The sequence below is a fragment of the Aspergillus multicolor genome, assembly GCF_047715735.1.
Source record: "Aspergillus multicolor strain CBS 133.54 unplaced genomic scaffold BDW74scaffold_1, whole genome shotgun sequence".
Lineage (NCBI taxonomy): Eukaryota > Fungi > Ascomycota > Eurotiomycetes > Eurotiales > Aspergillaceae > Aspergillus > Aspergillus multicolor.
This window is the reverse complement of record NW_027395952.1, coordinates 811,446-834,910: the sequence shown is the minus strand read 5'-3', so window position 1 is coordinate 834,910 and position 23,465 is coordinate 811,446. Positions and strand designations below refer to the sequence as shown.

At 51.9% G+C, this 23,465-nt stretch overlaps 11 protein-coding genes across 11 annotated transcripts; 6 read left to right on the top strand and 5 right to left on the bottom strand.

Annotated features, from left to right (window-relative positions):
• Positions 1–199: 199 nt before the first annotated feature.
• BDW74DRAFT_141919 (uncharacterized protein) lies at positions 200–1,123 on the top strand. Its single transcript, XM_073722633.1, has one exon. The coding sequence runs from the start codon at positions 655–657 to the stop codon at positions 814–816; it is 162 nt and encodes a 53-aa protein (XP_073589528.1). The 5' UTR covers positions 200–654; the 3' UTR covers positions 817–1,123.
• Positions 1,124–2,810, top strand: BDW74DRAFT_141918 (uncharacterized protein). The gene is made up of 3 exons (XM_073722632.1): positions 1,124–1,459; positions 1,514–2,707; positions 2,762–2,810. The coding sequence occupies exons 1-2, from the start codon at positions 1,313–1,315 to the stop codon at positions 2,486–2,488; spliced, it is 1,122 nt and encodes a 373-aa protein (XP_073589527.1). The 5' UTR covers positions 1,124–1,312; the 3' UTR covers positions 2,489–2,707; positions 2,762–2,810.
• Positions 2,811–3,419: 609 nt separating this feature from the next.
• Positions 3,420–3,816, bottom strand: BDW74DRAFT_141916 (uncharacterized protein). Its single transcript, XM_073722631.1, has one exon. The coding sequence runs from the start codon at positions 3,743–3,745 to the stop codon at positions 3,464–3,466; it is 282 nt and encodes a 93-aa protein (XP_073589526.1). The 5' UTR covers positions 3,746–3,816; the 3' UTR covers positions 3,420–3,463.
• Positions 3,817–4,141: 325 nt separating this feature from the next.
• BDW74DRAFT_2723 (putative cyclin-dependent protein kinase complex component) lies at positions 4,142–6,326 on the bottom strand. Its single transcript, XM_073732379.1, has 2 exons — positions 6,045–6,326; positions 4,142–5,897 (listed from the first exon to the last, which is right to left on the bottom strand). Exon 2 carries the CDS (start codon positions 5,826–5,828, stop codon positions 4,269–4,271), a length of 1,560 nt encoding a protein of 519 aa, XP_073589525.1. The 5' UTR covers positions 5,829–5,897; positions 6,045–6,326; the 3' UTR covers positions 4,142–4,268.
• A 129-nt stretch (positions 6,327–6,455) lies between these two features.
• Positions 6,456–7,023, top strand: BDW74DRAFT_2837 (uncharacterized protein). The gene has a single exon (XM_073732413.1). It carries the CDS (start codon positions 6,628–6,630, stop codon positions 6,916–6,918), a length of 291 nt encoding a protein of 96 aa, XP_073589524.1. The 5' UTR covers positions 6,456–6,627; the 3' UTR covers positions 6,919–7,023.
• Positions 7,024–7,186: 163 nt separating this feature from the next.
• Positions 7,187–8,462, bottom strand: pre3 (proteasome core particle subunit beta 1). The gene is made up of 5 exons (XM_073732378.1): positions 8,291–8,462; positions 8,185–8,230; positions 8,110–8,124; positions 7,777–8,052; positions 7,187–7,722 (listed from the first exon to the last, which is right to left on the bottom strand). The coding sequence occupies exons 1-5, from the start codon at positions 8,328–8,330 to the stop codon at positions 7,398–7,400; spliced, it is 702 nt and encodes a 233-aa protein (XP_073589523.1). The 5' UTR covers positions 8,331–8,462; the 3' UTR covers positions 7,187–7,397.
• Positions 8,463–8,633: 171 nt separating this feature from the next.
• Positions 8,634–10,205, top strand: BDW74DRAFT_2713 (alpha/beta hydrolase). The gene is made up of 4 exons (XM_073732375.1): positions 8,634–8,937; positions 9,007–9,519; positions 9,571–9,696; positions 9,760–10,205. The coding sequence occupies exons 1-4, from the start codon at positions 8,798–8,800 to the stop codon at positions 9,914–9,916; spliced, it is 936 nt and encodes a 311-aa protein (XP_073589522.1). The 5' UTR covers positions 8,634–8,797; the 3' UTR covers positions 9,917–10,205.
• A 251-nt stretch (positions 10,206–10,456) lies between these two features.
• On the bottom strand, positions 10,457–11,599 carry BDW74DRAFT_141902 (ATP11 family protein). The gene is made up of 2 exons (XM_073722630.1): positions 11,390–11,599; positions 10,457–11,331 (listed from the first exon to the last, which is right to left on the bottom strand). Exons 1-2 carry the CDS (start codon positions 11,563–11,565, stop codon positions 10,494–10,496), a joined length of 1,014 nt encoding a protein of 337 aa, XP_073589521.1. The 5' UTR covers positions 11,566–11,599; the 3' UTR covers positions 10,457–10,493.
• Positions 11,600–14,448: 2,849 nt separating this feature from the next.
• Positions 14,449–16,555, top strand: BDW74DRAFT_2692 (LYAR-type C2HC zinc finger protein). Its single transcript, XM_073732371.1, has 3 exons — positions 14,449–14,576; positions 14,667–14,789; positions 14,977–16,555. The coding sequence occupies exons 1-3, from the start codon at positions 14,556–14,558 to the stop codon at positions 16,363–16,365; spliced, it is 1,533 nt and encodes a 510-aa protein (XP_073589520.1). The 5' UTR covers positions 14,449–14,555; the 3' UTR covers positions 16,366–16,555.
• Positions 16,556–16,596: 41 nt separating this feature from the next.
• Positions 16,597–20,883, top strand: BDW74DRAFT_141891 (putative NF-X1 finger transcription factor). Its single transcript, XM_073722629.1, has one exon. The coding sequence runs from the start codon at positions 16,961–16,963 to the stop codon at positions 20,510–20,512; it is 3,552 nt and encodes a 1,183-aa protein (XP_073589519.1). The 5' UTR covers positions 16,597–16,960; the 3' UTR covers positions 20,513–20,883.
• A 725-nt stretch (positions 20,884–21,608) lies between these two features.
• BDW74DRAFT_141889 (GIY-YIG nuclease family protein) lies at positions 21,609–22,278 on the bottom strand. Its single transcript, XM_073722628.1, has 2 exons — positions 22,214–22,278; positions 21,609–22,161 (listed from the first exon to the last, which is right to left on the bottom strand). Exon 2 carries the CDS (start codon positions 22,132–22,134, stop codon positions 21,871–21,873), a length of 264 nt encoding a protein of 87 aa, XP_073589518.1. The 5' UTR covers positions 22,135–22,161; positions 22,214–22,278; the 3' UTR covers positions 21,609–21,870.
• Positions 22,279–23,465: the final 1,187 nt, after the last annotated feature.

Here is a 23,465-nt window from a genome sequence, read left to right as displayed (position 1 = left end):
CATGCGCCAAGAAGAACCAGCTTGCTGATGTATGGACATGGCTGATGTGCTTTGTTCTTGGTCATCGATATACCTTTGCATTCCTTCGTCTCACGTTCTTATATACCGTTCTACTTTATACCGGTTCTTTTATTGCTTATGTGGATAGCATGGCTTTTAGCACCTTCATATAATAATGAGCATTGTGTTTGGGATACTTAGTTCTTCGTTCAGAACAAGGTTTTCCTGTCTTACAGGTCTTGCACGTAGTGAGGGACATCTGCTGGCAATATATGAGAACTGGCGTCCTTGAGAGAGAGATCTCTGTCCAGTGGCTGTTTCTTGTCCATTAAAAATGCAAGGAAGCGCTGTGGTCAATGGTTGGCTTATGGCTGGTTCACTCAGTGAGAGGAACATCCCAGCTTCAGTTGTGTTTATTCCTTCAGCCACTTAGCCAGCCCACACGAGCTCTACCTAGATGCTTCTGAACTACGCAGTCACCTAATACCTACTCATTAGTCACCTGTATCTCTTTCCAGGGCCACGGCACACAATTGCTGGGAAGAGAAGCACACGGAAGGTTAGAAGGAGTCTCTTCTTACAAGCTTTTCAAGTCCAACAAGTGCAGCGTAGCCTCTAAGGTCCGTACTCACAGGCTGCCATGTGGTTTGAGCGATGTCTGGGAAGAGGATTGCCATTGCTGGTGCCGGAGTTGGCGTTGTGTTGCTCGTTGCCATAGCACCAAGTGGCTGCGCAGCGTCTCCCCTCGAAGATTCCCCTCGAGGGGAGCACAGTAATGACAGAGGCGATTCAAGCTCGCCGAGTAAGAAGCTTTAAGCTGCGTCCTCGCGTGCTGCCGTTTTGGGAATTCATTGGCCCGTTGAGCTGGCCAGCCTGTAGATTCCTATTCATTGTAATCCAGATCCATAGCTTCACTCCCAATCTGCAGCATTGACGAGGTTTTTCGTAGTTCTGGGTGGATCCTGGAAGCCCGGAGTGAGTGGTTGCTATGGCGCAGGAAGTGAATTCGCTCAAGCGCCCCGGGCAACGGTCTGGTGGTGTTGTGTTGAGTGAATACAAAAGGCCCCTCGTCCCCCGCCCAACTTCTCCCTCTCTTCTCTTCTTTTCCTCCTCACACCTTTTGGTTGTTTCGATTGCTAGTGCCGTGCTCTGCTCACGCTGCATTTTAATCGTTTCCCATCTGGCGTATTGCTTTCTGGCTTCTGCCTTTCTGCTCCCTGACCACTGCTTCTGCTTCTCTCCTTTCCCTGCTTCTCTCTCTCTTCCCCCCCTTTCCGACTTCTTCTTCTCTCTCTCTTGATCCGAAGTCGCGATGTTCCGACCACGCGCTTTGGTGAATCTTGTCGACCGGGTGTTTGCGACAGCACCCCGAGCGACTCCTCTCAACCCCATTCCAGTCAGGCCACCGGCTCTTCTCAATCTGAACCGTCCGACTCATCACGTTCTTCCTCCTTCTCTGGTTTGGATTCCTCTCATTGTGGTATTGAGGAGACTGACTGACCCTCCTTCAAAGAGTGATGGCCAACTTGACAATCATGACCAGCCTCCCGCCAGGATGGTACCACCACCGATTCCCGTCATGGACGGCATAAACTTCTGGCTCAATAAAGTTGAAAAAGAATCAGGGCGGTGCAAGCCAAAATCGGTTAAATTCACTCAAATTCAGTCTGCACGTTCCGGCAAGGACGTGAAGCTGAAGTCAATTTTGAAGCCCGAGAACAGGATAAGACAACCCAAAGTCAAGCTCAGGCCTTGGGTCAAGCGCAAGGGCGTCCACTTTGAAGAAGAGACCCGTGGCTTGATCGTCGATAGATGGTTTGACCCTTTGGAACACTTACACTCTGCTAATTGGGACTTAGAAACCTGGGCTCGGCACTATGAAGCGCAACAGATCGCACAGATCGCCAAGTTTGAGAAGGCCGAAGCCGAGAAAGCTCGACCTCCTCTCCGCTCCGCCATGGTTAGGGGGAAAGGAACCGCACAGAACGCCAAGTTTGAGAAGGCCGAAGCCGGCAAAGCTCAACCTCTGCGCTCCGCCATAGCGAAGGGGGAAAGCACCGTCAGAAAGTGTTACGACACTGTCTTCAAGGCGAAGCCGACCAAGCGCGTTCAATTTGCCGAGTATGGCACCGTGGTGGAGTTCGAACGCTACATCGATCCAGAGAAAGATGTTCACCCCGAGCGACAGTTCGCCAAGGGGAAATATCTCACGGCCTGGAAAGTGAAGCACCATCCCGGGGTCACCGTCGAGTTCATTGCCGATCAACGAATCTTTTCGAGAAAGGACAGCGATTACAAGACATTTTGGAATACTGCGCCCTGGGGTCAGATGTATCGCCACATGGAACCATGCCGTCACGGAGGCATGTGCTCCTGGAACGATATCGCCGACCTGCAAAAACAAAATCCACACTGGTATCCCGCAGACGCAATGGAAGCATGGCTGAACATTCGAGAAAAGCTGAGGATTGATCTTCGTCCGTTTTAGCGTCGGTTTTGGGCCTGATCACCCAGCCATTTGGTAACCCTTCCGCAACCGCATCGTTGTCCACTGACATGCCCCATCCTTCAACTACTTTGGCCCGCAAGGGTCACACTCTCTGCGCTGATGGTTATAGATCGGGCTGGCGCCTTAACGCCATTGCCAATGTTTTCTTGTTTGATCATCAGCCACCAGGCTTGTTGGAGATATTGGGGGGCGATGGGGGTAAGTCGTCGGCTTGGTGCTGATCGTAAATGATACAACACTGACACTCAGCAGTTGATTGGCGGGAACATCGCCCTAAACTTCACCTTCCTTCTTTCAGATTGACCGCTAACCACCGGATTTGTGGGATACACTGGATGGGCGATGGGGGTGAGTCATCATATCATGCTTGGTATCCAACTGGAAAGGACAACGCTGACGTCCACTAGTTGGTTGGCGGGAGCATCGCCTGCCTTGACTTCACCTTCCTTCTTTCAGATTGACTGCTAACCACTAGGCATGTGGGATACACTGGATGGGCGATGGGGGTAAGCTGTCCTGGTTTGACCGCAGGCGAGCATTGCTAACGATAGCAGTTGGTTGGTGGGAACATCGCCTCGACACAACCTGTTGACTGCCTCCGGGCTTGTTGGATCAGGCTTAAAATGAGCATGGTAAGCTCCTTAGAGGATGTCGACTCGATGATCGAAGCTGATGTTCCAGTAGCAAGTGGAAAGGTCGAGAGTTCAGAGCTGAGGTTGGAAGTCGGAGGTCTTGGCTTGGCTTGGCGGTGGTTGCCGGTGGTGGAGTCGAGTACCACGGAATGGAAACTACATCTAGGGCTTATATAGACTCCTGCGTTGAGCTTTGTTTGTTTACTGCTGTCTTCACCAAGTTCAGACAGAATCTTGTACGCACTCTGATACTGAATCAAGGAGTACCTGGTTTCGATTACTTGCCCCATATCCGCACCCACCCGTACACTCCGTGGAGAGATTAGCGCCAAGCTGGCCGAAGACAACAGAGCAGAATCAAATCAGTCTTTATCGAAGCGATCAGGACGCCCAACGTATAAGTAGGTATAAAAAAAAGGTATAGGAACAGACGCCCGGCCATGGTCCATGAGCTGTAGGTGATAACAATAACACTGAAAAATGAGCAAAACAATAACGAGGGAAAAGACAACGCCCAAAAATGCCAACCAAAGTGAAGTGCGGATACCGATACACAGTCAACAGACAAACAATAAGTGCAGCACCTGGGTAGGTACCAAGTCATTCATTGTGTACATGGCCACGTATAAAAATAGGAATGGTATCGGTAGGTAAGTAGGGGGGGGGGGGGGGGGGACGTGAAACAGATCCCAGGACAAGAAAACCGAAAGTGGTGTAATGACGGAGCAGGGCTGCCCACAGTGCAAGAAATCAAGTGAAAGCCAAGACAAACCCGGGCAGGAGGTCTATGGACAGAACGGGATAAGAGGGGAATCGTTCGTGGCTTGAAAGACAGCAAGCAGAGAAAGGCATCAAGAGGGGTATGTGATGCCATTCAGATCAGATCAAATCAACTAATCCATGAAAGAAGTAGTAAGGGGGAGTAGGAAGTGAAAAATATGCAGGAAGAGGTTGGATGTCCGCTCGACCTTTCGACGTGTTGGTCTTGATGGGACATCTCGCGCCATGTCTGCTGGTCTGGGCAGCCGGCTATAAAAATCGGCTCGGCGGGCTAGGGGACGCAAAGTAATGATATAGTAACCAAGCCGGAGATAGGTCGACTAATGACGTCTTATAATGATAATACTTCATGGCGGCGTGCTAGTTTGGCGGACTTCGGGCTGCGCGCGGGAGCGCATGTACATCCCGTCCGATTCCGATTCTCGTGTCATCAAACCTGCTTGGGGTTGCGGTTGATGTTGCTGCTGCTGGGCTACAATTTCTCTAGCATAGAACTCCACCAGCATGGTTCCATATGCTTCCAACTCCTCGACCGGAATTGAAAGGCGGAAGTCGTTGAGGAGGAGAAACTGGAGTTCAAGGTGGTTTAGCTCGGCTAGAGGGAGACCTCCGACCTGTAGTGAGTAAGCCAGAGAACAAGAAGGGGGGCATGGAAACAGCACCTTTGCGTATCGAGAGTTGGTATAGAATACATCAGAGAAGAATTTACTAGCGCAGGTTACGCCTGCAATGACTAGTCGATGGATGTTGAAGCTGTCCACGACAAAGAAGTGAGAAAGATGATCATCTCCTTGCGGATTCATGGCTGGAGAGATAGGTGATGACGACGCCGGGTCTTGAGCTGATATACCAGCGGACGGCGGCGGGGTAACCATGGGAGAAGTGTGAGCCCGCTGCACGACGGATGATTCAGAAGATCTGGGTCTGATCGTGCCATCAGACTGCAGAGCGTCTGTACGATGGTAGCGACCGCGTAAACGGTCTAATTGACCTTTATTGACCATCTCGGTCATGCGGTCGAAGTACACTAGCAAACTGAGAAAAACTTCATAGGTCGTAGGACAATACTTGTGAATCCTGGTCAGATAGCTCAGTATACTTATGCTTGGGACGTTTTTGCCATGGAATGCGAGCACGCTGTGCGCTTGTTGGGTCAAGTTGCTCGACCCATCAACAGGGGGCATTTGCCGATGAACCTGCTCATGATGTGAATCATTGGTGGTAGTGATCTTAGTGAGGAGACCTGCGACCATTTCGATGATGTCCGTGACCGGCATGGAACTGATTTCGAACTGGCGCTCCTGAGCCCAAGTTCCTGGTGCCCGGCTCCTCTGTGGCTGAGCTAGAAACTCTTCGCTAGCGAAGCTCTGAATGTGAGACAGGTCACGGATCTTGATGCGACTTGGAGAGCTGGCTTCTGAGCCTCCCAGCGACCGAAGAGACTGTAAGGTCGGTCTCAACTGCGGAGACGCTGGGGAAGAATGACTCGCCGTATGCCGGCCAGTAGAGCCAGTGCCCGTTTGCCCGCCATAAACACTATGTACCCCAGATGGCGGGTTCATCGATCCAGACTGCTGTTGTACAGGTATAGGAGTCGGCCCGGGCGTGACTGTAGAAGATTCCGAAGACTGCGAACTAGTATGCGATGATTCCCTGATGTAGGCCGGAACATCTTGGGAAGAAAATCGGGCTGAACCTGCGGCAGATGCCGATGGCGGGGCTGACAAGGTGGGGGTGTTATTGGACGAGGTAGATATAGAGCTCCCAGTGTCAAGATTCGATGACGGCTGTGCGGGTTGACGTGAAGAGGGCCGATAGACAGGTTCCGAAGGGATGGCGGTACCCAGCATGGTGTAGACACTGTCTCTATGGTTTGATGGCGTATGGTTGAGAACGACCGAGTCCATGTCCAGGCTGGTGCGATGAAGGGGACGGGATAACGTTAATTAAAAATAATGTGTTCGAGCCACGGCGCTCTAAGCTAAAGTCAGCGACAGTACAACATCAACATACGTAATGACGGGGTGTTGGAGGCCTCAGGTAAGTACATGGGGGGTGAGAAAGAGGCGCGGAGGAGGGGGAAGACAACGATGGCATAAGATAAGAGACGCGGGGTCGAATACAATCAATCAATTATTACCAGCGAATATAAATGAGCCCCCGGTGAAACCGTTCGCGATGGGCCAGAGCACTTGGGGGTGCGCAGCGCACTCCGACCCGGGCAGACAGGCTGGAAGTGGAAGGGATTCACGAGCGAGAGGCAGCAATGGAGCAATCCATTGCAGTGAAGAAGCTGATAGATCGAAAGAGGGGGAAATGGATAGTAGTACAGAGCAAGAACCTCCGAGGGAAGCAAGGTAAGGGACGAGGAGAAAAGGAGAGGGAGGGAAGCTAACTTGTTGGTGGCGGAGGAGAGGCCTCGATAGCCAGGAAGTGATGATGGCGATGAAGTGACGGCAAGGCTGGTTGACGGACGGGGCCTGGGTCCACCGGCAGTCGGCGACGGTCAGCAGAATACCGGTTCTCCTGCAATCAACACAACAACAAACACTCTGATATCAGGGCCTGCTCAACTGCTCGACGATCAGTCGCCTAGATTCATGACGGACCCCTCCGTCAAACTAGTGCATCGCGCAGGAGAATAATAATGGCACGGTAACGATCGACTGCCTATGCGTACTCCGTAGCAAGGAGAATATACCTCAGATGCATCATCGCCGCGGTCTTGGTACGGTGAGTACGCACTCGGCATGCCTTCTATTCGCCTACTTACTCTTTCTAGGTGCCAGTCTTGTTTCCTTTTTTCTAGCAAACGCCCCTGAGACCTTGAGCCTCCATATCACTGGTGGCCGTCAATCCCACCTGATTGTTAGCTTCCGAGTTCAAAGGACAGGTATGAAATCCAAGATCCAGGACGGGAGACAGCAGGATTCCTGCCGGGCATACAGGGACTGGAACGGGCGAATGGCGGCTCACTGGAAGGGCACCTGGTGGTGATGATCGGATGATTGGTGGTCGGGGAACAGTAGTTGTGATGCCGAAACCCACCCTCATTGACGGCCCTCACCCCGCCCCAACGAGCTATATACGGCCCCGGACGACTTCCGGAACTTGTCGTTTGAACCTCAACCGGATCTATCTACTTCTCTGCTGCTGGTATTGCATGCGAGTTACCGACTGTCTCTCTGATCGCGATTGCCCTCCGCCATGCAGCAGAAAAAGCAATGCGGAAACTCGCTAGTTTTACCGGTACAACAATCCGCTTGCGTGACCTCTCATTTAGTGATATGACGCAGGTATGTTGATTGTACGTACAGCTGAGCGGTCGCTGCGGTTGCGATGAACCAAATCCTTTGGTACGTCGCGGGAAGGCAAGATTCGAGAGATTTAATCGTGAGCGAAAAAATACCGAAGAGTAGGAGTCATTCACTTGATAACTAGCATGCAAATATAGTCATTGCCATTTGCGAATGGCTTTAGTTGGTGGTACCCGGCCCGGTGTAGCCGTTGTCCGGCAGGTACAGGTGTCGTTGCGCTCCATCCTTTGTCAAGACTACCATCCTGATGACGCCGCCTGAGCTACCGTCCCATTTGATCGCCTCCCGCAGTGCCGATCTGACGAAGTTGACGCCCTCCTCCTCAGTCATGTTCTCCCTCCAGTTCGCATCACAGTAACCGTAGATGTAAGTCGATCCAGAACCACCGATTGAGTATGCCTGCTTGTGCAACGATCCACCCAGAGGTATCGAGTACACCTGACCACCGTGTCGGGGATCATAGCCCGCGATGATAATTCCGGCACTACAATGAAAAGTCAGTCAATGAATACATATCGACATGGTACAGCTGGCCTACCTTAGCATGTCCTTGTTTTCGTAGCATAGCTCCTGGAACAGCGCGGCTGCAACCTGGGTACTTGGGGGCTCGTTGTTAACGATAGAGTACATGTTGAGGTGGTAGGAGACAATGTCCGCCACAGCCTGTGTATCGGCAGCGGAGCCAGATCGACAGCACCAGATGGTATCATGAACTTGAGTCAGTTTATCCGTGACTCGGTTGGCGATGTAAGATCCGGTTGTTGTTCGACTATCCGCTCCCAGAATAACACCGTCTTTGAAGTTGATCGCCATGCTGATAAGATTCGTATGTTAGCCGACCCGATCTTGGAGCCGCATTGGAGCCGCTTACATTGATGTTCCTAAGCTGGAAGAAGTAGGTTAGATTCAGGTCATCAAGCGTGAGTGTTGATACCATGGGACTTACTTGACCTCTCCGGTCTTCAAGTGGTTCATATCAATGTGAATTCCATCTAAGCCGTAGATTAGTGATGCTGTAAGAGACATCGCAGCAGCATGGAATGGCTTCTAACCTTCTCCGAGCATCCCCGTCATACCGTGACTGGCGACCATAGTGTTGGTTGGGGATAAGAGACGTTTTGTGTGAAGAGTGGCTGAGAATCGGAGTGGATAGCTGCGTGGGTATATCTTCTAGTAGCAGAAGGGAAGATGATTGTAGCAGTATGTGATGAAAGTCGAACTGAGAGGTCATGAAAGCAGCTTCAGAGCTCAGGCAGGCGAGCCTTACGTGGGCAAGCAAGCTGGAGCTGATTCCGCCGGGCGGTGGAAGCTGGATTGACTCCCATTGGTCAAGCTTCCCGCCATCCTCTCCCCGCAACATGGCCCGAAGCCTCCTGAGTGTACATCGTTTCATGCGACCAGCAAACTTTCGGCTCTTTATTCCCCATCCTTCATATCCGTGCTGGTTGGACTTGCCATCAGGCTGATATACGGTGCCATTTTTCTCGCGTCTTACAGCTCTCGAGCTCTCTAATCTCTGCAATCACCGTCACTCTTTCGTTCTCCGTGCGACACTCATCATGTCGGAATCTCCGCCGCCCCCACCGTCATGGAGTATAGCCAACATGACCAACAACGCCGTTCAGTGGATGCGCCTTCCGATGCTGGCATCGTCCGGGCTAGCTGTCGTTGCCAGTGGCCTCTTATACTTCAAGCAAAAGTTCGTCCCACCTCAACTGTGAATTTGGCGCAACTGATCCATCGCTCTGGAAACTGACAACGTACGCAGTGAACTTATATATCCCCGAAACATCCCCACGGACGCACGTACAAATGTCCCAAAACCTCGTCAGTTTGGTCTTGAGGACTACGAGGAACTTCAACTTCGCACGCCTGATGGCGAGTCTTTGCATGCCTACTTCATCCGTGCTCCGCGCAAACGGGTAGACCAGAACCTTACAGTCTTGATGTTCCACGGAAATGCGGGCAATGTGGGCCATCGGATACCTATAGCGAAATTGTTGCAAGAACACCTGGGCTGCCATGTTATGATGTTGGAATATCGTGGTTACGGGCTATCCACCGGCGTGCCGGATGAGAATGGGCTAAAGATCGACGCCCAGACAGCCCTTGATCACCTGCGGCAAAGGGGAGAGACGGCAAACTCGCGGATTGTCGTATATGGACAGAGCCTTGGGGGTGCCGTGGCCATCAACCTTGTGGCTAACAACGAAGACAAGGGAGGTGTCTCAGGGTTGATTCTCGAGAACACATTTTTAAGCATCCGTAAATTAATCCCGAGGTACGCCCTGGGAATCAACCTATTCTCGATACTTGTACTAACAAGATCCAGCGTCTTCCCTCCCGCGCGATATCTTGCTCGTTTCTGCCATCAGACCTGGACAAGCGAGGATGTCTTGCCGAAGATTATCAAAACTCCTATACTTTTCCTAAGCGGCCTGCAAGACGAGATCGTACCGTACGTTTGCATTAAGTTTCTTCGTATGATCTCCGTATGAAACCAGGAACTGACTTGTGGCAGTCCCTCGAACATGACGCAGCTTTTCGCCATCTGCAACTCAAAGCGCAAAGTATGGCGAACCCTGCCCAACGGCGCACATAACGACAGTGTTGCGGAGCCAGATTACTTCGATTATATTGAGACCTTTGTCAATGAAGAGGTACTCAAACATAACTAACGACCTTTCTGTCTATCTCACGACTCACGAAAGCGCCACATGACTGCGCCAACTGGGACCTATTACGCCGCTCGATTATGCCGGATTCCACTGCTTCAACGTCAAGACATCAGCGGTTTAGCGACTCATACTCATCTTCGTTCTAATTTCTTGTACTTTACACTAAAGCTTACTTCCAGACACGATCCTCTGGACGTGGAACACTACTGGGAGTAGTGCAGTTTTTCAGATTGTTTTCACCGTTTCTATTACCCCATATTTCCATTGAGGAGACTTCGACTCCTCAATCAACACCCTACACCATAATAATAGCTGTCATGCGGATGCGCAACGGGGAGTTTAAGGGCCGGCTTCGGTTCTGCGTTATAGATTGGCGTTTGGGTTTGGATTTTGATTGAGTATATTATGGAGGCGCCTTTTCTATACCAAGTCAATATCATGTACCTGGTTTGTCATTGTCTAAGTCACGTTTTTCAGTGTTCGTTCACCCTACCTACCAAGATTGCCAGACTCTAAAAAAATGTCAAATGTTATACAAGAAGGCTAAAGTACATTTAAAAAAGAATATCTATCTGCTTTACAACTTCTCCGCCTCGGCCATCAACTCTTCAATCTTGAAGTTCTGCACATCACCTTGGGTGAACATGCGCAGCAGCTCGCCCTTCCGCCCGCTGGCCTGGCCGCCGAAGTCATAGAACCGTTGCACGCAGCTAACCAGCCACGTAGCCTCGGTCGTCGAAACCCCAGAGTCAGGCATGACCTGACCGTGCATAAGGACCAGCCCCTTCTCGTCCGCAAGGTCTAGATGGTGCGTGATAGTCGTATGCGGCTGCGCATAGGCACCGTGCAGCTTGTACGCAGCCAGCGGGGTGAAGATCACAGTTGAAGTATGCGAGTTCACCGCCGAGGGCGCCGACGCAGGCGGGTGGAAAGCCCATTGTAGGAAATGGATGTCCGCACCGCCCTCCTCGGCCGCGGGAGCGTTAGGCTCCGCAGCCGCACCTTGCGCCTCGGAAGCTGAGCGGGGAAGCGGGAGGATGAATTGCGGGTTCTGGCGCGCGGCGGAAACAATGCGCTGGTATGTTTCCACAGGAATAACGGCGCAGATGGAAGTCGGGTTCGAGGCGTGGCGGAGACGCCAGATGGCTTCGATTTCCTTCGGAGGGAGGGCGCGGACTTTCTCGACGTCTAGGAAGGAGCTGAGGGGTTTGATGCCGGTTGAGGAGGCGGATTTGGCGGCCGCGGCGACTTGCGATTGTGCGGTGGACTGGGGTGTTGGAGGGGGAGGGGGCGTGCGTGGCTTTGCGGAGGGCGCTGGGGGTTCCGGGGTGAGAATTGTTGATGCTTCGCGGCGCAGTTTGTCAATCTTTTCTTGGTGTGCTTGCTTTAGGGATTCGACGGACTCGAAGCCCTCCCTGTGATGTTGTTTTCAGCATTTGTATGGAGGGCTCCCAAGGCGCTCTGTTGACTTACTGCTGGGCCTTTTGGTTGAGCTTCGATCGGTATCTATCGAGGACCTGGTTGGGATCGCGGTGGGTTGCAAGGAAGCGAACATCGTGGACTTGAGCCCATCGGCGTTGTTGTGGGCGGAAAAAGGAGGTACGGTTCCGCGAAAGGGATTGGAAGGCGAAGGTCCGGATAGAAGCCATCTCTGCTGGGTGGCAGAGCAGAACAGGTTTTGACGATGCGGATTGAGAACTTGAGGCTCGGAGTCGGGTCGAGGCCGAAAAATGGCGGCCGCAGGGATCGGCATCGGGTCGTTATGTAATCCTTCCCCGCATTGAGTTGGAGTCGACTTTGGAGTCCGGCCCCAGCATTTCAAGATAGCACTGGGCTAGTAACCAGTTAGTACTAACTAGCAGAAGCTCTGAAACCTGTAATATTAGTATACATTATTATGACCTATAACGCACCTAGTGTAATCCTCAATGGATGCTGTTGTAGATTATACATAAAGATAAGAGCATAATTAGTATAATGACTAAGCGCAACGGCGTGAGTTTATGCATACACGTGGGCTTCGCTATCTCCGAACAAAAGGCTACCCTACTCTCAACCCCCGTAATTTGTCCCAGTTTCAGGCCACTTTACCATGCAAAGGCCATAAATCGCGACTTCTTGCTCATTATCACCTCTCTGTGTTTCTCATTGATCAATAACCATCTCGGTACTCTCTTTAGCTTGATGTTTTGATGTTCTGCTCTCTCCGCTAGCACTCGGCGACTTGAATCTCGCCGCATGGCATGTTTCTCCCGCACAATCTGACCAGGGAACCGTGACTCTTCTCCTAGTGATGGCCAACCGCCAAATCACAAGGCGCATTCTAATCAGCGCTTCAATCCTAATCTTCTTCCTTTTCATTTTGTTCATCCAACCTCACGGACCTCCTAGTCCTGCTGTCCGAGCTCCCGGTCATCTCGAGAAATCGACGCCCATCAAAGATGATCTGATGAAGGGAGACATCGTGATGCCTCGCCTAGGCAATGAGACGGCAAAGTGTGAAGCCCAGGCTTGGAACCAGACTATTCGCTGACCATCTGAATTAGAGCCGAATTAGGTCGCGCAACGTGGAAGTACTTCCACACCATGCTCGCTCGATACCCCGAAGACCCCACTGAAGAGCAACAAGAGACGCTCCGCTCATACATCTACCTTTTTGCGCGACTCTATCCATGGTATAGTTTGCCACTATTCGCCCATTCGGCACCCAGATGCTAACCAGTAAACTAGCGGTGAATGCGCGTCACACTTTCAAGGACACCTGAAGCAGTACCCTCCGCAGGTGTCCTCGCGTAATGCGGCGGCGGGATGGGGTTGTTTCATCCATAACGAGGTCAACGCTATGCTTGATAAGCCAGCGTTCGACTGCAATAAGATCGGCGACTTTTATGACTGCGGCTGTGGAGATGAGGAAGGTGGAGAAGGGAGCAGTAGTTCCGCCAGCGAGCCCAAGGCCGCTCCTGAAGAAAGCAATACCGAGGATGGTGTTATCTCGCCTGTAGAGATATCTCGGGAACCGTCAGTGCCCCTTACCTTGCTACACCAACCTTGACTGATCCTGAATCTCTGTCTAGCATCACGCGCGGTGGGTAGGCATATGTGACACAAACTGAGTCGTCCGTGCGTACTTCTAGATACCCAGAATATCAGTACATATAACCAACGCTGGCGTTGAATGTACAATAGCCCCTGTTCGAATCATTAAGTTACAATGAGCAACCTCGGAACTCTTACAGTTGAGCATTAGTTTTCCCAGCGCAGGAAGGGTCTCGTACGCGCCCGGACACCTGAAGGAAAGCTCTATGAACGAGCCGTAAACATGGCGAGGCCCTCCAGCTAAAGCAACACTAATATGCATAGCTGTGCGCATGACATTTCGCTTGTAAACGTTGCTGCTTTTGTGACTGGCGCAGCTGACCTGAAGTTTATGGTGTGTTAATCTTTTCAATTTGGCTCTTTCGCCATTGCGGTCGGCTTCATATGCAAATATGAAATCATGCCTGAACTGGGCACCACGCGCAGCCGCTGTGCTACTGTATAACTGAGTAGAGATCTGTTTGAACGAATCTCCGCGCAGGAGATCAATCCGATCGCAGGTTAACCTCAACTCGGCAAACGGATCCGCGAAACTTTGTCTCACCGCATATACATGTCCGGAGTATTCCTTAGACTTTTGTATATGCTTTGCTGCAAGACATCTATGCTAGCGGCACAACTGCCCCTCCATCAGCGCCGCATTGCAGCCAAAAAAAAATGAGGGGCGGTCCGCGAGCAAGCGCCCGTTATCTATCCTTGGCTGTGCAGAGCGAGTCTCCTGACAGGCTCACGCTCCTTTAACGACTGTGCTCTGATGGGCATGGCCACCCTCATAGAAACGAAGTCCGTCGATCGTTGCTCAGACCGCAAAGTGGCCCTGGTTCTTTCTGGCCACAAGAATGATTTGTTTCGGGTCTTGTGCTCAGACCAATAGTTGCTGTTGTTGGTGCCATACTCGTACTTTTGCGTCTTACCTACTCGAGGGACCGCGCCTCGAGTGAGATGGCTTATTTGAGTTTCCAATGATTGGACCACAAGGCGGTAGCGTTTCAGCTTCTTGCAAAGAGATGATAATTGAGAGTTGGGAGTTGAAACTTTTGTCAAGATATGTCAACTTTCAAGTGAGTGAGTGATCTACACTATGGAGACCCGGGGTTAGCGCCTGGTTCCCGAGGCAGAGACTGTGGGTTGCACTTGTCCCAGATAAGGCTAGCGCTGTTTATCCACTGTTTCCACTATGATTTCCTCTCGCATTTTTTTGAACGCGCCAGACAAAATTCCAGCAAGGAAAGCGCAAACCGAAGAACGCTCTTGAAGAACAGGCGCGCTCTTGTCTTGGATTGCTGAGCCTGCTGCGCGGACATCTTGAGTTGCTCCATTTGCTCTCATTTCCTTTGTTGCCTACTAGGTTGACTTCTGTTTCTCTGTCAACAAAGACAACTTGACCGACCTTTCGGCCTTCTTCGTCCTATAGTTTGCGCGAAGGGGCTTGATTCTCATTGAGAGATCACACTTCCGTCTGATACATATATCATTTCTACCAGAAAGACGATTCTTTTTCTGCGCTGTTAAGCGGATTATAACATCGCGGGGTCTTGTCAACATGGTGTCGTTTTCGTGCGAGGTGAGCCGATTGTGTATTTTGGCGTCAAAACACGAGTCGCCAGTTTGGACATTGTATTGTTTCAAGTGCTAACCGATTTTATCCTTCTAGGCGTGCGGTGATGTCCTCACTAAGAAGAAGCTTGATCCTCATCGCAATCAATGCCGCGGCGCAAGCTTTACTTGCATCGATTGTATGGTTCACTTTCAAGGGACTTCTTACAGATCGCATACGGTACGGACAACTCTGTTATGATTTGCTTTTATTGCCGGTGTTTGTCTCGGGCTAGTCGGGTGGCCTGATTCGTATTCGCAGCGTTGGTGCGCATGTGGCGCTTGACCGGACATTGGCCTGTCGACAAGCGGCGCCAACACAGCAGTGCATGTTTGTGACGCAGGATTTGTTGCTAACGATCTCCTAGTCATGTATGAGCGAGGCTCAGAAATACCAGGGCGCACTCTATAAGGAGAAGCCATCCAAAAACGGCCGCAAAGGCAACAACAATAACAATAACCAAAACGGCAACAAGAACAACAACAACTCGAAGACGAACAACGGTCACCGTGCTCCCTACGTCGAAGACGCTCCCGATTCTCAAGTCAACCTTGCCCCCGCTGCTCCCACTCCCCCTACTCCGAACGAAAACAAATCCGCCCCGGCTCAAGAAGGCGGCAAAGTCAATGTATTCGACTTTTTAGTCGACGAAAAGACGCCGAATGCGTCCAAGATCTCTCTTGCCGAACCCAAAGAACAAATGAAGATGAAGGATCATGCGCCTTCGGTCTTCAAGGCGTCTCAGACGTCGGCGCGTGCTGAGAACGAGGACGGGAACAAAGAATACGAGGACAATGGGTTCTCTTACGGCTCCGGGCCCATTCAGCCGCCAATGTATCCTAACAAGGATGCTGCTGCATCAATGGAGTTTATGACCCCTGCCCCGAAGAAAAAAAAGGAACGTCGTGGGGAGAGGAAGCAGTCACCTCCAACTCTGGCGACGACTACAAGCGAGAAGAAGCGGAAGCGCCGGATCGATGATCATGACATGGAGGACGCAGACACTCCTATGCTTGAGGCTCCGTCTAGTGTGGTGAACCACCCTGGAACCCCGATGCTCCATTCTGGTTTAACAGGAGGACTCGACCGCATGCTCCGATCGCCTTCTCTAGACGGCGGGGACGATTTGGAAAATCCCCGCCGACGGTATCAGGATCCTTCGTCGCCTCTTAAGCGCACTAGGCGTGACGAGAAAGAAGGCCACGGAGACGCAGGCCTGGGGATCTCCATCAAGAACCGAGCTGAACGACTGGTTTCTTCTATGTTTGCTGGGTCCAGCGTTTCCGGAAGTGAAGCCGAGCCTCGCAAAGCTAAAAAGACTCACAAGGTCCGCCACGACGACCAGGCCTCCTCTTCCGAGGCCCTAAAAACCAAGCGCAAAAGTAGTGCGCAGACCGGCGGAGATCTCCCGTCGCGCCGTGCTAAGAAAGTCGAGTATCCCGACTCACCGCGAGACGACAGCCGCGAGATGATTGTCTACCGACAAGAAAACCATCCTGATGAATCACAGCGGCAGATGGCTGCGCACTTCTTGTCTCTAGTGACAAAGGGACCTGAAAGCACCCGGGGATTCTCCGTCAACAAAGTCCTTAAGCGCTTCCACAAAGACTTCTCGGACGAGCTGGATGGCGACCGTGGTCGAGGTCAAGGCCGTAGTCGCGCAGATCGAGAACAAAGGGTGGATGATGAAAAGGACCTGTGGCGAACACTGCGTCTGAAGCAAAATGAGCGCGGGGAAATTGTGGTGTTTTTCTAAATACTTATAATCCTGATGTTTTAACGGTTGCATAGGCGGATGTCAAGTCGCATTCTATTTCCTCCAGTTGAGGACCGCATAGCGATGATATTTTATGGCGTTGAATTGCCGATTTACTTGGGTTAGGTATCTTACAAGCAGCTTATCTCACATGTTCGATATCTCGTATGCAAGGTCCACTATGAGTAATGGTGATGATGACTCGAAGAGGCTTGCCTAGAGTGTATGAGTCACCCTCCAAGCAGCACTGCAACAAAGACCAAGGTCAGGAGATGACTGTGAAGACCAGGAATCCATTCAGTGCTTGGTTAGATAATAAAGAAAGCAGAATGTGACAATGAGGCACTGCAGGTTCTACAAGCAAACGGAGCCACCTTTGCCACAGACCTAATCAAGACTCAGGAACCGCCCGCTTCCGACTTGCTCGACGTTTCTTTGGTCCCTGGAGTTCCATTCTTTTCTCTCGCCTCAAGGCTTTGCTTCCTCGCCTCAAAGGGACCTTTCAATCTCTCTCCCTTTGACTCCTTTGTATTCTACTTCTATAAGTTCGAGGCCGAGTTCCCTGCGTTTCAGCGTGCCATACCGGTATCCGTGCATGAATTCGAACGTGCATTCGAGTTTGCTGGTCCAGACTCCACTACCACTATCGACAATGTCAAGCTCAGCTACGCCCGCCGGGGACGGTAGCGCCCCTCGAGCTCCTAGGAATTTCAGACGCGGATATCGAGGTCGTCGGGGAAATGCCAATGCCAATCGACGACCGCAGCAGGATTCGACAGAATCTTCCGAGGCGCAACGGCCGCCGCAATCACAACCACAGTCGCAATCGCAACCGCAACCGCAAAATCGGCCGGCAGCCCAGGCTCCAGCGCCGACACCCTCTGCACCCCAGTCCCAAAACACACCGCAATCGAGCGATTCGAACCCTTCAAATACGATAAGCCAGCGATCACGACGCGGTCCTAGACGGCGGCGGGGTGGACGAGGTGGCGGGAATACTTCGGCGGATGGAGAAGGACAGCAGCAGAGTCCGGTGCGGGGTGGCGACAAGCAAATCGGTTCTGGAGCGGCTAGGCGGACCTTCGGAGGACGATTGACAACATCACAAGAAACTTCGGAGGATGATAGACAGCAGGTGGCGGAGGATACAGAAGGGTTGAGAGCCGATGCGCCGACTTTTGTGCCTGGATATGTTCCGCCGGTCAATGGCGATGCACAATCATCGAGCAACGCCGCTTCAGCAAAAGGCAAAGGAAAGGCGAAGGCTTCTCGACAACGCGCCCCCAAAGTTACTACAAAATCAGAAGCCGAGGATATTACTACCCGTATCCATGAAGATATCGCGCATAACCTCTACGAATGCCCGATTTGTACGAGCGAAGTTGGCCGGAAGACACGCGTTTGGTCTTGCGGGCTCTGTTGGACCGTGTTCCACTTGAGCTGTGTCAAGAAATGGTCGAAGAACCAGGGCGCCGCGGCGCAGGATCCTTCGCGGAACGTCGGTGAAAATGGAGAGTCTAGCGGGCCTCGTGCCTGGAGGTGTCCCGGTTGTAACCTCGCTCACGAGGTGTTTCCGTCAAGCTACTCTTGCTGGTGTGAAAAAGAAGTTGACCCCCGTTCCTATCCTGGTCTCCCGCCTCATTCTTGCGGGCAGACTTGCTCCCGAAAGCGCAAGGGCTGCCCACATCCTTGTGATGCGACATGCCACGCCGGTCCTTGTAAACCATGTACAGCGATGGGTCCGACTCAAGATTGTTTCTGCGGGAGGAACTCGTCTACGAAGCGCTGTCAAGACACGGACTACGAGAACGGATGGAGCTGTGGCGAGATCTGCGGCGATCTGCTACCCTGCGGCGAGCACACCTGCACTCGGCCATGCCATGAAGGTCTTTGCGGGGCGTGTGAAGTCAAGATTGACGCGCGCTGTTACTGTGGCAAGGTAGAGACCGAAATGCTCTGCAGCTCCAAGGACGAAGAACTGGATAGTGAGCTGCTACAACAAGACGGCAATGTTGAGGAGTGGACTGGATGCTTCAATTGCGGAGATGTCTGCAGTCGTTCTTTCGATTGCGGCGTCCACTTCTGCCAGAAAGGATGCCACCCTCAAGACGCCGAGGCGGCCCATTGCCCGAGATCGCCGGACGTAGTGTCGCTTTGCCCTTGCGGGAAGACGTTATTAGCCGATATTCCAGGATACAAAACAAGGTCATCCTGTGAAGACCCAATTCCTAACTGCTTAGAAGCCTGCGGCAAGACCCTGCCATGTGGACACCCTTGCGAGAAGATTTGCCACACTGGCCCTTGCGGCTCTTGCATGCGGACGGTCTCCATCGACTGCCGCTGCGGACGCAACTCGTTCAAGAGCGTCTGCCACCAAGGCTCAATCGAACCTCCCCAGTGTTTCCGAGTCTGCAAGGCAGGCTTGCACTGCGGAAGACATGCATGTGCCGAACGATGCTGTCCTGGCGAACAGAAAGCCATTGAACGCCAGGCTGCGCGGCGAAAGCTAAAGTCTCATCTCCGTCCCGTCGACGAGGACGTGGAGGCTGAGCATATTTGTACCCGGATCTGTGGCCGCACGCTGAAATGCGGGCGGCATACATGTCCAGAACTTTGTCACAAGGGTCCTTGCAATACGTGCAGGGAGGCCATTTTCGAGGAGGTGCACTGTAACTGCAGTCGAACAGTCTTGTATCCGCCATTGCCCTGTGGGACCCAACCGCCAGCTTGCTCATTCCCTTGTGAACGTCCTAAGCCGTGCGGCCATCCCCAGACGGCGCATAACTGTCATACCGACGATGAATCCTGCCCCAAGTGCCCCTTCCTGACAGAAAAATCGTGTCTTTGCGGTAAGCGAACTCTGAAGAACCAGCCCTGTTGGCTAGCAGACGTCCGCTGCGGACAGATTTGCGGAGAACCGCTCAAGTGCGGCTCCCACTACTGCCAGAAGAACTGTCACCGGCCAGGCGACTGCGAAGACGCCCTCCAGCCTTGCCAACAGGCATGCGGAAAGACGAAGACGCTTTGTGGTCATCCTTGCACGGAACCATGCCATGCTCCGTACCCCTGCGCTGAGAAGTCACCCTGCGCGTCCACAATCGCAGTAACATGCGGCTGTGGACGCCTACGTCAAGACCGACGATGCAACGCGGCGAAAGCAGTGACAGCAAAGGGACAGTTGCAGCAACCGCAGCGCCTTCCGGCAGTCACCCCACTCTCATGCGATGACGAGTGCGCCCGTCTCGAGCGCAACCGCTCACTCGCAGCTGCCCTAGGCGTTGACATTAACCCGTCAACCACTCTCGCGCAAAACACCATCACCTCGACAAACCTCCCCTATTCCGCCGAAACTCTGGACATGTACGTCCAGCTGTCCAAGACATCCCCCCTTTCAACCCTTCAATCCCACGAATCAACCCTCCACTCTCTCGCCACGATCACAGCCCCTAATCAACGATCTATCCGAACTCAGCCTGCAAAGTCCTCAATTCGAGCATTCATCCACTCCCTCGCTACAGACTATGGCTTTGTCAGCGAAAGCTACGACCCAGAGCCTCACCGTCACGTGTTTGTCCTCAAGCCCACTACCTGGACACCACCCATCTTTGGCCTCGGCACCGGCGTCTCAGTCGGCATCGGCGGCATGAGCGTCTCTGAATGTGTCAAGCTCCGCGAACGCCATAGAAGCAAGGAACTTGAAGCTCAGCGTCTCGCAGCAGCGGAAGCCAAAGCACAGCGCGGTTTAAACAAAGCCCAGGCTAGTTCCGAAGGCGGATGGGCGCAAGTTGCTGCGTCCAAGCGGAGCAACGGAGTCACTGGGACCGCGAGGAGCTCGCCGCTTTCTCGTACACCAGTGGGCTCGGGGTCGCTCTACTCAGCTCTTGCATTGAACGATGACGGGAGCGGTTTCAAGAAGGAGAAACTTGTCTTGCGATCGGGCGTTGGCGCGAGTAAATCGGCTTCTCGCCGTGCTTCTCCGCCACGGCCCGTTGAGGTCGCGGATAGTTGGGAGGAGGAGGAGGATAAAGAGGAGAAGGAGGAAGAGGAGCGCCGTGCTAGGGAATCTGAGGCTGAGGCTGAGGCTTCTAGTAGCGCGGGGACGAGGACCCCGGAGGTTGTTGACGAGACCGCTAATGGGGGACCTTGAGGATGCTCCTCTTGACACTGCAACAAGTGAGGACCAGGGTGCCCACCGGTACCTCATGATATCTTGATCACTCATGGTCGTTCTCTTACTGAGTCTCTTTTACTGAAATTTTCTATATCATTTTTGTCTTTTGTTTCGCATCGCATACCTCATCCTCATCACTTGTGTTGTTCTAGCTTAGCGAGTCGAGTCCTAAAGGGCTGCACTGCATTTGCATTTTCTCTCATCATGGGTGGCGTTCTGGATCTTAAGAAGCTGAAAAAGAATCACATTGTATACTTGATTAACGTATATTACGATGGATTAATACTTGATGAATGTGTATGTACCTGAGGGGGTCTCAAGGAAGCCTTCGATAAATCCTACTTCTAGAAACACCTTACCTACACTAAGATATTTAAGTGCGCCGTTAGCCTCCAGGTTATCGAGATAAGGGCGGGTTAGCAAACATGCTTGGATTCTGTAATATATGACTCTCAGGTGTAAGCTGGGGGTAGTCCTAACTAAGTAGTTGCTAGCAGCGACAACCAGACCTAAACGCACCGGAAAACATACATAATTACCACGATAAGTATGCCATCCACCCTGAGCAACATCTGCTCAGGTGTAGCTAAGTGTAGAACTGCTTTCTGCCCGGCCCTTTTCTCCACCAGCGCCTTGGGAGCTCCATCTCCAACCTGTCTTCATAGGTATAGCCGTCGAGCATGTCGACCAAGGTGTTGATCTTCTTCACCGCTTTCTCCCCTAACGATGATAACCAGATGCAAAAATTCCCAGTAGCGTCATTTCCAAAGACTGAGACCGCTAGACGTCGAGCTGGATCAGTTGGTAATGCCCTGAGTGCGTACTTGCACGGGTGAGCATCTCCTATTAAATGGTGTTGGACATGCGCAATGTCCCCCTTGCGCAGACTTAACCCATGAGCATTCGAGATGGGGAACTTGAACATCCCGCACATGAACGATGCAGTCTCATACTTTCGACCTTGTACCCTCCTAGTTTCAGTCTCAATTTTGCAATCTTTTCCGCCCAAATATTCCCGTATGCGGAGCACTGCCTCCTTGTGCTGTATGGTGCGCGCTATGATCAAATTCTCCAGAAACCTCGCCCGATGATACTCCCTAATGAGAGCGCATTTCGAATCTGAAGGGCATGAAAATCCATCCTGTGGTCCTTTGGCCATTCGATGTCAGTCTCAAGGTTTCTTGCAGCCCCGACACAGAATGATTGGCATAACGGGAGGGCAACGTTCAGATGCAGCCCGGCCCACGGTATTTCGGAGCCACTAGGCAAGTACTTTTCCAGGAAGGGAAGGGTTAGTGTCTGGAAAATACAAGAAAACCATTGCTCTGCAATATTCAGGATGAGATATTCGTTCTTAGTGAGAGGGCAGTGACTCTGGGGAAGGGTGTATAAAGTGATCCATGACGAGCTTCAATCGCATTCCAAACGTAATAATGAAGGGCTGACCTCTTCTTGCGATCACGCTTATGTTCCCTTATTCGGCCACTAAGGGCTACTGCCTGACCAACATACAGCCAGAATCTCAAGACATTGTCGGCATCCCAGATTATGTGGAGATAGATGCCGGGGCGTTTCGACGTTGCCGGATCTTCAGTCATAGCAGCTAGCTCCAGGATACTGTGTATGTCAGTACCGCTTATGAATACTCTCCAATATCCATTCAACTCACGTTCCAAGGTCGAACACCCCCCCCGCGGCAGATTTCTGGGATGCTCGAGTTCATCCCTCCCAGCAGGGTATCCTTAATTCTGTCCGTTCCGATGTCCTTCGCCAGTGTAGAAAACTGTTCCTTTTCTTCAATTGCAGTCGAGATAATATGGACCAGTATCTTGATGTGATCAATCGGGCCCAGTGGCGGGAGGCCATCAGGAAGGAGCTCAACATCAAGAAATTTTTCTTTCGTGAAACTTCGCTGGATCTCGTACTCGGAGCTTGCTGGAGCATTGTTTGCCTCTGCGTCAGCCTCATCATCAAGCTCACTGTCAGATATCACCTTGAACGAGCAGTCTGTAAGTGGAGGAGGCGTAGGCGAGGATGGTAAGGATATGTCGGATGTTGTACATTGACTGCCTAGTAAAGCTTCCAACATGTCAGCCCATATGGAACTGGGGTCTATTTTTTTCTGATACAGAAGCGTCCATATAAGTGCTCCTTCAATCTGTAGTGCGTGTCTTGCTTTGCTCCGCAACCCCATGCTAAACCCTTGAAAGGCATTGCATTCCTGGAAGAGCTTGTCAATTATGTAAGTCTTTATGCCGTCTGCCGAGGCCTGTTTGCGGGCTAAGTTCCAGCAGGTCGTTGCATCGAAGCGCAGGAAGAAGAATGCGATTGTCCATTGCCACTCAAAGAGTCTATATTGACCTGGGATTTGAATGTTCAAAGATTCCAATGCGAGCTTTGCATGGTCCATATTCCTAGCTCCATAGAAATGACCAAATCGTTCCACAGTATCATCGACCATTTCGGAGGTCTTGCTGAGCGCCGCATACTCAGCGCCACAAAAATTGGTTTCCAATGCACTGCCCATAGTACCAGAGGTTGCTTCCCGGTATGAATACTCGAGTAAAATCAAGATCATCTATTGGCACGTGTTTATAGGCAGGGGAAAACAGACAGTACTGGCATAGGCACGCCGAGGGATCCTGTAACACATCTTGATGTCAACAGCTCTGTCACAGAAAGGATTCCATCCTGATTGACTGCGGCCCAAGTGACTTACTGCTAGCCATAGCCCATAATTGGGGGCGGGGGCTTAAACGCTGCTAGGAGTCTTGTGTTATTTGAATGGTGAATGGGGAGTGGTGAATGAAAATCCATGGGCGGAAGAGAGGAGGAAACTTAGTAGCGATCAAGTCCTCTCAACCACAGACAAGGACAGACCCCTTGACAGTTATATCAATAACAAATGTATACATCACGTATGAGGCCA

Excerpts from the sequence above, each read along its gene's own strand:
- BDW74DRAFT_141919 (XM_073722633.1), top strand. The coding sequence starts at position 655 with ATGTCTGGGAAGAGGATTGCCATTGCTGGTGCCGGAGTTGGCGTTGTG.
- BDW74DRAFT_141918 (XM_073722632.1), top strand. The coding sequence starts at position 1,313 with ATGTTCCGACCACGCGCTTTGGTGAATCTTGTCGACCGGGTGTTTGCG. Across the intron at positions 1,460-1,513 it reads ACGTTCTTCCTCCTTCTCTG|AGTGATGGCCAACTTGACAA; the intron begins GTTTGGATTCCT and ends CCTCCTTCAAAG.
- BDW74DRAFT_141916 (XM_073722631.1), bottom strand. The coding sequence starts at position 3,745 with ATGACTTGGTACCTACCCAGGTGCTGCACTTATTGTTTGTCTGTTGAC.
- BDW74DRAFT_2723 (XM_073732379.1), bottom strand. The coding sequence starts at position 5,828 with ATGGACTCGGTCGTTCTCAACCATACGCCATCAAACCATAGAGACAGT.
- BDW74DRAFT_2837 (XM_073732413.1), top strand. The coding sequence starts at position 6,628 with ATGCATCATCGCCGCGGTCTTGGTACGGTGAGTACGCACTCGGCATGC.
- pre3 (XM_073732378.1), bottom strand. The coding sequence starts at position 8,330 with ATGGTCGCCAGTCACGGTATGACGGGGATGCTCGGAGAAG. Across the intron at positions 8,231-8,290 it reads GACGGGGATGCTCGGAGAAG|ATGGAATTCACATTGATATG; the intron begins GTTAGAAGCCAT and ends TCTACGGCTTAG. Across the intron at positions 7,723-7,776 it reads GAAAACAAGGACATGCTAAG|TGCCGGAATTATCATCGCGG; the intron begins GTAGGCCAGCTG and ends TTTTCATTGTAG.
- BDW74DRAFT_2713 (XM_073732375.1), top strand. The coding sequence starts at position 8,798 with ATGTCGGAATCTCCGCCGCCCCCACCGTCATGGAGTATAGCCAACATG. Across the intron at positions 9,520-9,570 it reads ATCCGTAAATTAATCCCGAG|CGTCTTCCCTCCCGCGCGAT; the intron begins GTACGCCCTGGG and ends AACAAGATCCAG. Across the intron at positions 9,697-9,759 it reads CTGCAAGACGAGATCGTACC|TCCCTCGAACATGACGCAGC; the intron begins GTACGTTTGCAT and ends GACTTGTGGCAG.
- BDW74DRAFT_141902 (XM_073722630.1), bottom strand. The coding sequence starts at position 11,565 with ATGGCTTCTATCCGGACCTTCGCCTTCCAATCCCTTTCGCGGAACCGT. Across the intron at positions 11,332-11,389 it reads CTCAACCAAAAGGCCCAGCA|GGAGGGCTTCGAGTCCGTCG; the intron begins GTAAGTCAACAG and ends ACAACATCACAG.
- BDW74DRAFT_2692 (XM_073732371.1), top strand. The coding sequence starts at position 14,556 with ATGGTGTCGTTTTCGTGCGAG. Across the intron at positions 14,577-14,666 it reads TGGTGTCGTTTTCGTGCGAG|GCGTGCGGTGATGTCCTCAC; the intron begins GTGAGCCGATTG and ends TTATCCTTCTAG. Across the intron at positions 14,790-14,976 it reads CTTCTTACAGATCGCATACG|TCATGTATGAGCGAGGCTCA; the intron begins GTACGGACAACT and ends ACGATCTCCTAG.
- BDW74DRAFT_141891 (XM_073722629.1), top strand. The coding sequence starts at position 16,961 with ATGAATTCGAACGTGCATTCGAGTTTGCTGGTCCAGACTCCACTACCA.
- BDW74DRAFT_141889 (XM_073722628.1), bottom strand. The coding sequence starts at position 22,134 with ATGACTGAAGATCCGGCAACGTCGAAACGCCCCGGCATCTATCTCCAC.